The sequence below is a fragment of the Clarias gariepinus genome, chromosome 28 (assembly GCF_024256425.1).
Source record: "Clarias gariepinus isolate MV-2021 ecotype Netherlands chromosome 28, CGAR_prim_01v2, whole genome shotgun sequence".
Taxonomy (NCBI): Eukaryota; Metazoa; Chordata; class Actinopteri; order Siluriformes; family Clariidae; genus Clarias; species Clarias gariepinus.
The window spans coordinates 3,303,570-3,314,430 of NC_071127.1; the positions used below are offsets into that span (position 1 = coordinate 3,303,570).

The following is a 10,861-nucleotide window of genomic DNA, read 5'->3' on the forward strand; positions in this document are numbered from 1 at the left end:
CACACCCCCTTCACTGAGACTGGCAGATACACAGGCCACACCCCCTTCACTGAGACTGACAGATCACATTGAGCTGAAGCCCCGCCCTCATTAACATGTATATTGAGGCTTTTGTAGTAATTTAGTTTGATTTGTATTTGTTTATTTCTCTCTCTCTCTGTTTCTCAGAACATTCTCCTCCAGCGTTCACTGAATGACTAAAGGACGTGCGCTCATCACATCACACGTCACATTAAGGCCGCGGAAAGCTTTTCTTTTCCTTTATACTCTGCCCGTCACTTAAAAAGTGAAAGAGCTGTGAAGCGTTTTACTTGTGATGTTTATCGTGTTGCCTTGTTCATGGCGTTTACCGGCCCAGAATGAGCTGATTAGCATGCTAATCAGGAGCGCTTATCAGATACTCACACAGCAGGGGGAATTAGTAAAGCTCAGAGCTCATCACATCGCTGGATAAGGAGACGTGAGGGGGGATGTTTCGTTTCTCTGCTGCTTTCTCACCCCCACCTCTCTCTCTCTCTCTCTCTCTCTCTCTCCCCTAAATAGGGAACCATCATCATGACTACACAAGCCATGTGGACCTGACGGGATCTCACACGCCTAAAATCGGTAAGAATCTTTCACCTTTTCACCATGAGTGACCTTTAACATGTCAGTGGCTTACTGGATTCGATTCTGCAGCTTATTCAAACACACACACACACACACACACACACACACACACACACACAAGTACAATGTTGATAACAGAGAGTGCATAGCTATATGGACAAAAGCTAGGTTGTTTTTGAGAGCAAAATAAAATAGACAACAAAAACCATAGATAGAGCATAAAATGATAGAGAAGATAGACCCAGTCGGATCTGAATAAGACTGTAAGAGAATGTAAAATAGACTGCAGCAATGGAAGAAGTACAAAAAAGTGGGTAGAAAATGTACACTACACATAGTATAAAAATCGGAGCATTATAGGGTACTGAAAGTTCTATAACAGAATAGATTATAGTATTAAAATCTAATTAAGGGGGACATAAAGATGCTTCAGTCTCATAAATCCCATGAACACAAGTAGTGAGGACCTTCACCACAGCAGCATGCGTCTGAGTGTCATAGTGTCATCAGCCAGTCGTGGACATTCACGTGCATGAGCAGGTTGAAAAGATAAGGTCATTGACTGGCATTCCCTGATTGATATCTGCCACCGTAATGTGAAAGTCCACAAACAAGCAAACAACATACAAATAAAAATTAAGGAGCGAGAAATTTAAGGAAAAAACGAGACATCACGAAAGTAAAACAGAACACTGGTGTACTGCTGTTATAAGTTTTTATTGCATTGAATAACTATGTATTTAATGAGTAATAATATATAAGTAGTTATTTATAATTAATATTATTGCACATTGGTATGTTATAATGTATTATATTATGATTGATGCACATGAAGACCGAAGGCATGAGGCGGGGTACACCAAACTGGACAGGGTGCCAATCCATCACACGGTCTAAGCAAACACATCACAGGGCACAAGGAACGGAGCAGCACAGTGCCGTAGGGGTTAGCACTGTTTCCTCACACCCTAAGGGTCGAGGGTCACATTCTCACCTGGGGGTCTGTGTACAGTATGTGTGGAGTCTGCATGGTCTCCCTGTACTTGGTGGGTTTCTTTCAGATACTCCGGCTTCCTCCCAAAGTCCAAAATTGCCCATAGTGTGTGTGTGCCCTGTGATGAATTGGCACCCCATCCAGGCAGTACCCCTTGACCATGTACAGGATAAGCCATATAGAAGTTATGAACAGAACAGAATATGAAGGTTCTGACAAAGTGTAAAACACAATGTAACAAAATAGAACAGAATCAAAGGGAGTATTATTATTATTATTATTATTATTATTATCATAATTTATAATAATAATAATAATTATTTCTTTTTATAATAATAATAGATTTTAAGTAGATTACAGAGTAGAATCAAGTGCAACAGGACAGAATACAACACAATGCAGTGCACAGAACATTAAAAGAGAATCTAAAAGAGTAAAATTAAACATCAAATATTTTCAGCCGCAGTCGTCTCAGCCATGTTTATAGTCGTTCCTAATAATAAATGCGAGCGACACTGTTTGTGACACGTAAGCCGTGTGTCAGATCAAGTCACAGCTAGAGTTTCAGATGTTTCAGACTGATTGTCAGTTTTCAGAACATGGACGAGATAGCGTACGAGGAGACATCACCATCATGACCAGAGAAAAAATGAAAACAGCAGCAGAGTCCTGATTGAATTACAGTGCAGAGTTTAGGCACAGGTCCATTTACTGCACGTGTTCGTGTGAAATTCTGTAGAGGAAAGGATTTTACACGCTGTAGGCAAGCATTAGTCACACTCATGCATACTCACAACACACACACGCGCACACACACACACACACACACACACAAAAGGCTGTTTACTTTAATGAGGTTTTTGATTTAAAAAATGTCTGAATGACAGCATTCAGTTAAATAAAACATAAATACCCCAAACCTTTTTTTTAAACTCTCGACAAACTTGTGATTTGGACCAAAAAACCCATAAAGAATTTATACACTGTGTACATCCACAGATCAGCCATAACATTAAATACACCTGCTGAATACTGTGTCGGTTCCGCTTGTGGGCTGAAGTGTCGAGACCTGGACTTTACTAGACATCTGAAGGTGTGTGTGATATCTGGCACCAAGCTGTCAGTATCAGATCCTGTCCTGTAAGTTGTGAGGTGGAGCCTTCATGGATCGGGCATGTTTTTCCAGGACCCACAGATACTCGATTGGATTGATTGGAGTCAACACATCGAACTCTTTGTCATGTTCCTCAAACCGTTCCCTTTTCGATATGTGCAGTGTGTCAGGGTGCATTACCCTACTAAGAGACCACTGCCATCAGGGAACACGTCTCGATGAACGAGAGTAGCTCAGTCTGTAACAGTGCTTAGTTAGGTTGTCATCTTAAAGTAAGATCCACATGAATGGCGGGACCCAAGGTTTCCCAGCAGAACATTTGGCTCAGGCAGCTCAGACGGCAAAGTACTAGTCTGTTAATTTGGGGATCTGAGGATCCAGGTTCGAGCCACACCCCATACTTCCCAGCCACTGCATGCAGTGCAAGTCCCAAGCCTGGTTAGAAAAACTGGAAGCGTTGCATTAGAAAGGGCATCCGGTGTAAAACCTGGTTGTGTGACAAGCTGTGTGTGGATCAGATGGTCCGATGGGGTGACTCCTCGACGGGAACAGCCGAAAGAAAGTTCTTAATTTTCAGCACATCTGATTTAACCGTGACCCATCCATCCACAAGAAAACATGATTCACCCGACCAGGCCACCTTTTTTCATTGCTCCATGGTTTGGTTCTGATACTCACATGCTCATTGAAGGAGCTTTTGGTGGAGGACACGGGCAGGACACGGGTCAGCATGGCCACCCTGACCGGTTTTCAGCTCTGCTGTTTCATACGTAACTGCGCTGTCCTGACTTCTTTCTATCAGAGCCAGTATTCACTTTTTTAGCAGTTTGAGCTACAGTACAGCAGTTCTTTTATTGTATCAGACTTCACTGGCCAGCCTTCACTCACCACATGCATCACATCACATGTGCTCGCCCATGAACCTGTCACCAGATCACCCACATGACCTGACGTTTTGGAGTTGCTCTAACTGACTCATCTGGACATCATCGTCTGGTCCTTGGTAAAGTCTCTCAGATCCCGTTTCCCCTGCTTCCAGCACAAGAACTTCAAAGTACTGATTGTTCGGCCCCCTGCCAGGTTGTACTGTAGGTTCAGTGTGTGTTAATGTTATGGCTGCTCAGTGTGTGTCAGTATCAGTGATATGGACTAAACCTTAATAAACCCTTTAAAGGCTGTGTATAGACATGTGATTCGGGGTGTTTATCGTTTATTTTGTGTGTTAATTTACTGTTTGCTTTGTCTCTCTCACTTGGGTTTGTTAGGATACAGAATAGAGCGCTACGGTGAGTAATGACACAGTAACGCTTGCAAACGCTATTTTACCCTTTCTTTTCTCTCTCTCTGTCTCTCTCTCTCTGTCTCTCTCTGTCTCTGTTGTTCATTCCCTTTATCTATCAACACAGTGCCAGTGGATTTAAGAAGCATTACATGATCAGGGTCTTAAATGATATAAAAGTCAGGTCAGAAAAATGAGAGACAGTACAAATTGTACTACAGTATAGCCCAATCCCAATTCTACCCCTTACCCCTTAAAATATTTTCCCTAAGAAATGGGACACCACTACAACACTGTTATATGTCATCATACGTATCCGTTCATTTACATGTACACATACAGTATGGCCGTAAGCAAAACAAACAATGCGTTATCAAAAGCTCGGCAAACTGCCGCGCTACTGAACTTTCATATTTGTTTGTAGCATGTAGTAAAGTGTATATGACATAAAAATATATATTTGTAATATTGCGCAATCGGCGCTATCCGCTAGCAAACTTTAGCGTTTTTTTTGCAAACGTTTTTTTTACAAAACATCACCATAAACACAAACACAAGACTAAAATTAATATACATATAATAAAAACTTGTCATAAAAATCCTTATTAATGGCAAAAAATCGTTAAATTAACGGGTCTGCTCGCTCGAGTGAGCGGCCATCTTGAAAATTTCGTTAGCCCTTCGTTTGAAGTGAGGTCCCGAAAAATCTTCGTTTCGAGGGCTATCTGGCCCTTCCCCTTACCTACCCCTCCAACCAAAAGAGAAATGAGACACCCCTACCCCTTCACGTGAACGCGCCAAACGGAGGGGTAGGGCTAAGTGTAGGGGTATAGAATTGGGATTCACCTAATGTCATGTTTAGAATGCAGTGGTAAGGACGAGACAGAATAGAATGTGATGTCACTGTGATGTCACTGTGATGTCACTGGTTTTTCACTTGCTGCAAGCGACACAGCACTCTCCTACTGTTATTTTACTGTGTACGCCAGCACTGTGTTAATGGAAAAGGCCTTTCTCTCTCTCTCTCTCTCTCTCTCTCTCCCCCTCTCTCTCTCTCTCTCTCTTCTCTCTCTCTCTCTCTCTCTCTCCTTTTCTCTGGAGGTTGGTGGTTACACAGTTATGTATTTGTAGTTGTGTTGCGTCTCTCTGGAGTCGAGGCACAGAGGAACTCTTCCTTTATGCTTAGACAGAATGAACCAGGTCTCTCTCTCTCTCTCTCTCGCTCTCTCTTTCTGTGTGTGTGTGTGTGTGTGTGTGTGTGTGTGTGTGTGTGTACTGTACATTACACTTTGTCACCCAGTTTGGTGCTTTATATATCATTGCTGCTATAGTGCTCTTCTCCGGGATCACAGACCTGGGACCTACACATACACTCACAGACTCTCTCTCTCTCTCTCTCTCTCTCTCTCTCACACACACACGCACACACTCACACACTGGCTGGCCTTGTCCTAATTGCTTGAATCACTTTGCTATCTGAAGGAGATTAAAAGTAATGACCCACCCTCCTCTCTCTCTCTCTCTCTCTCTCTCTCTCTCTCTCTTTCTTTAGAAAAGCCTCGGATGAACAACATCCTGACGTCACAGACAGAACCGTATGATCTGTCGTTCTCTCGCTCCTACCAGAACCTCACTCACCTCCTGCCTTCGTATGACATGCCGCTGAAATCCGACCTTGGTAAGCTCTCCTCCTTCTTCATCACTCCATCATTCTTATTACTGAGCGTTTCGGGAATGGCAAGGTCTCTACTGTCATCCTCCTCACTGATCTATCACTTCAGCCTGGAGCAAATTCCACACAGAAAATCATACAGTGTACACAACATAAAGCGCTCTGCTGTAGGAGGTAGAGACGAATGAATGAATGAATGAACACTTACCATACAGTACACCGGTTATGATAATGACATGCTCTCAAGTGTTTCACTCTCTGGTCAGGTTCCTGTGATTCAGACACCTGAGTGCGTTAACGCGATGGCATTATTCTCTGTGCATCAGTCATTTACGGCAAACTTTATTTAGTAAACACAAGAAAGCAATTCTTCACACTTCACTAGACATATAAACCCTCTGACATTCCACAATTACACAGTCGCTGTTCTTCAAATCAAACTGTGATTACAGATTGCTTATGATAAAGTAAATACAACTTTTATTGAAAAAAAAAAACAATTTAGGTTGTTTACAGTGTAATGTAGGCAATGCAAGCAGGTCATGTTATGTTCTCCTTCCCTAAGAAATGGCAGAAGAACCCCCCTGATCCACCAGCATGTAGAGAAAAACTCCTTTGTTAGGTTAAGGAAAGGGAGTATGGCTGAAGGCAAACATTTATGAATCACGTTTGATGTTTAATCACATCACTATCAGGACACTGCTGTCAAAACTGCCGCTGTCTAAAGCTATGACATAGACTGGATGCTCGGGGTGCTCAATATCCTGCTGGTCACTCTCAAACACCACCATCCACAAGTGTAAAAGAGGTGTTAAATAGGCCCAAGGTGGCATGATGGTGGGGAACTCATGAGTTCAAACCCTCCCATTTCACTTAACCTATTGCCTAGATCTTAGAATTTCAATTTATTGTTGGTATCAACCCCTAACCTAGAGCTCGTATTGGCTCGTATTGGTTATAGAGGAACTAGGGCATCTAGAGGAACTAGGAGAACTAAGAGGAACAAGATGAATTAGGAGATATGGTGGAACTACAAGTAGGGTTCCAAAGAAACTGGAGAAAGTAAAGTACTTATACAGTACCTGTGGGCACTAGGGACACTGGGGAACTAAAGAAACTGGAGGAACTAGAGGTACTAAGAGACCCATGTACAGTAGGGAAGCTGTGAGACCTGAAGGAACTAAGGAAAATTGGTGAAATAGAGGACACTAGGGAAAGCTGTGAGCGAGGTGTTGGGTTTACATGCTTTAGAGGGTTGTAAGTGAGACTGAGGTTTAACAAAACCCCCCTTTTTCACCAGGAAAGTTACTGACTGTAGAAGTGTGTGTGTGTGTGTGTGTGTGTGTGTGTGTGTGTGTGTGTGTGTGTGTGTGTGTGTGTGTGTGTGTGGTTACATGTCCCTGTCCTTCACTCTGACCCTGCTTTTACCACATTGTGCAGAACCTCAGCCTTACAGAGTAAAGCAATATCAGTCCAGTGGAAACGATGGACTTCCTCCGAGAGAGGGAGATAGATAAAAAGGGTTTCAGAGACACTGAATTAATGTGCTTTCCCACAGGGACCTGAGCACACTGAGTATTTGATATTTCAGTCTTTTGTAGTTTGTGGGCTTCAGAGAATCCCTAAGCAAGAGAGAGAGAGAGAGAGAGAGAGAGAGAGCAAGAGTGTAAGAGACAGATAGTCTTTAGAGAAATATCTCTTTTGGGAAACTTAGACTTGCTGGATGGTGTGAGGGCCTCAGCCTTGTACCAGTGTTATTTTCCTGTGGTTGGCCTGGGGACTGTCACTTTAAATCAGTGTGCGATGCTTCTTCAATAATAACAATAAAGAAAGAAGCAAATTAACAAACCATCAAAAAAAGGGAAAAATAAATAAAGAAGGAAAGCATGAAAAAACAAATAAAAATGAAACAAAGAAACAAACAGAAACAAATAAAAATACAGAAAATATCAAATAAAAAGAAAGGGATTTAAAAGAAGAAAAAAGAAAGAAAAAAGAAAGAATGAATAAAAGCAAAAAAATAAATAAAAGAAAGAAAGGAAAGAAGTTACTGTATAAACAAGCAAAATGTAAAAAATTGAAAAACAAAACAGAAAGAAAATATCTAGAAATTAAGAAAGAGAAAAAAAAAAGAAAGCGGCAACAAAGAAAGAAAGAAAGAAAGAAAGAAGTTTTGCATGTGTATATGAATCTAAGAGAAACCATAGTCTTTATAAGAATGAGGTGACAGAGAGGTGGTGTGCTAGAAGAGTGTGTAGCTCTGGGGTCTGTCAGTGTGTTCATTGTCTGTATGGGTTCTCCACTCTCTTTTGGGTTCTCCTCAATATCATATAGCCATGCAGCTTCTTCAGCACTTTCTTTTGTTCTTCATCAGAAAGTTATTTATTTATTTCTTATCCTATAATAAAGCCCATGACTCTCTAAAGCCTGTCAAGTCATAACTTTTCATTTGAATTCCTTTGGACTTGCATATTCTCATTACCCACAATTCCCTCAGAAAGGTGTGAGCTCTTTCAGTACCGGAGTGTAGCCTGAGGGGCTTCTCCATCTGACCTTTACTGTGTGAAGGTCGCACTGAGCGGCTGGACACGGTTCAGTTAAAGCTCCACAGAAAGCAGCTGCCAGAACCTGCTGTGGTCTTGGTGAAACACTCGTCATTATGCAGTCCTTAATCCTGCTGGATGGCCTTTAGGACAGGAGCTCAGTTTCACACTGCTCCGCAGATTAACATTCATACAGGTGCCATAACCTCGGGGGTGTACACAAACAAGCCAAAAGTGTAGACATGACTCCTATAGGAGACAACAAAAATTATGTAAAGAAGTAAAGAGAAACCAGTCAATCATTACTTTAAGGCTTTGAATGCCCAAATTAACCATCAAATGTTATAATCCTGGCTCTCGAGGAGCATCATAGAAAAGCAGGACCGAGAGGAGAACTTCATCTTTATAAGTTCATAACAAGAAGTTCAGAAGTTCCCATCCTCAGAAACCACCAATTAACCAGCTATTAGTGTAAAAATAGCAATGGAGATATTAGAACTCCATTAAATTATTAATAGATGCATTATTCGTAGTAATAATTTATCTACTAATGATGAATTACAAGAACTAGATCAGTGTAGGAGCATTGCAGCACTTTGATGTCATGGTTGGATTTCGAGATAGTGAAGATGTAAGAATGTTAACTTCCTTACTCATTTATTTGAAGTACTGTTGAAATTAACCAAATTTGTAAGATTTTATCTAGGTTTTCTAGACAACTGTAAAGATGTGAGCTGTGAGCTTGTTGGTATTGGGTTACGAGTTCACAATGTGTTACTGAATGCTGTTCTGTGGTTGTTACTGCCAGATTAAATACACCATTACAGAGACAAGGGAAAGAAAGAAAAGGAGATTAAGGAGAAGGAAAAAAAAATTAAATAAATATATATATATATAAAAATATATATATATATATATATATATATATATATATATATATATATATATACACACTGTAAGGCATAACATGAAGTTAAATAGTGTCAAAAAAGTAGAAGAACAAAAGCAAGAAGAAAGAAAAGAAGAGAACGTGGAAGGTGGGATTGTGTTCTGAACTCTCTTTAACCATGACACTCCTGATGTCATGGTTAAAGATAACGCATATAGTTATGTTGTGACACAAGTCATACTTAGTTCCTTTTTTGTTCTTTTTTTATTAATTTTTATGTAAACTCTCACACTCTCACTCATCCACTACAACGCTTGTCATGTACAGGGTTAGGGGAGGCTTGAAGCCAACCCCAAGGGGACTCTGGGTACAACCTGACCAGAGTGCCAATCCATAGCAAGGCACAATTGCACACACACACACACACACACACACACACACACACACACACACACACACACACACACACACACACACTCACACACACTAGGGGGGATTTGGGAATGCCAATTAGCCAATTCTGAATGTCTTTGAACTGTGGGAGGAAACCCGCGAAGCACAGTGAGAACTTCAGGACAAACAGTAACCAATATTTTTTATAATGAAATAACATATACGCCTTTTAAGTTCCTTATTTGTAGTTACATTTAATGTTGTGGAACATCCATGAGCCAAGTTAGTTCAAGACCTCTTGTCATCATTATAGGAGTTGAAAACACTTGAAACATGAAACATGAAAACTAAACATGGAGATGTTCTGTCAGATAGCACCACCAATATTCTCTCTTGTGATGTTCCAGTAAAGCCAGGCAAATAAGCTAAAACACCATAGATCATCAATAGGCATCCAATCAAGACCGCAACCGAATGACATGAACATGATAGAAAACAGGAAGTATACGAACTAAAAAGCAGGAAACATTAAACTGAAACACCAAAGCCAATCAAAAACCAAAAAACCAAGAGTCGTGAAACATACATAAGAATCTGGAAGAGTTTAGTACCCAGGGAGAACCATCACAGTTATTCCCTTATCAACCTCTCTTTTTTCTTCTGATGTTAATAAGACAAAAATACACAGCTTTTTATGTTACTGAGAAACCACAAAGAAGTGTAAACTCCTCCTGACCTGAAAGGTGTCAGAAAACTTAAAGCTACAGCTTTACCTCTGACTGTTACAAAACACTGACTGTTTTGAAGAGCATCAGTATTAAGTTACATAAGATCTCTTATCTTCAGTGTACATGTGCAAACAAATCATGAGAAAAAAAAAGTTCCTTTTTTTTCGTATTGGACAGCGCTCAAATAAGCTAATTAGATTGTCCACTAATGTGATACCATATAAGACATCCCCTTCTCCTGGCTCAGCTATGCTTTTCTCTGGAGGGGCAGGCTCTGCAGTAGCTGACTTACAGTCATGTTCCAATGTTAGTACCCCCTCTGTTAATTCTATGCTTTTTATTTGCCCCAGTTAACAGTTTGAGAGTCGTACTACCTTTAATCTTGCAAGCTCAAGGTGAACAAGCAGCAAGGGCAGATTTCCTTACTGCGCCTAACCATTCATCAACTCTCATGACTTCGTCTCTTCTTAAGTTTCTGCAGAACAGAGAGCACCAGTAAATGAGGACATGCTCTTAAGGTGTCACAATGGAGGACACGCATATAGGCGAGTTTTGGAAATATCAGCCCAAGGGAGAAATGTACTCCAGTTACGTTTACAGAATCAACTTGTGATTCAGCCTCTCCAGCTGGAATTTCTGG

At 40.9% G+C, this 10,861-nt stretch overlaps 1 protein-coding gene across 1 annotated transcript in view; it reads left to right on the forward strand.

Annotated features, from left to right (window-relative positions):
- The window catches only part of LOC128515859 (protein shisa-6-like), a 65,041-nt gene that overhangs the window by 50,240 nt on the left and 3,940 nt on the right, over positions 1-10,861 (forward strand). The window contains exons 6-8 of the mRNA XM_053490090.1: positions 544-606; positions 3,983-4,003; positions 5,549-5,674. Of these exons, the coding sequence (XP_053346065.1) occupies positions 544-606; positions 3,983-4,003; positions 5,549-5,674 (210 nt within the window). The remainder of the gene's footprint in view (positions 1-543; positions 607-3,982; positions 4,004-5,548; positions 5,675-10,861) is intronic.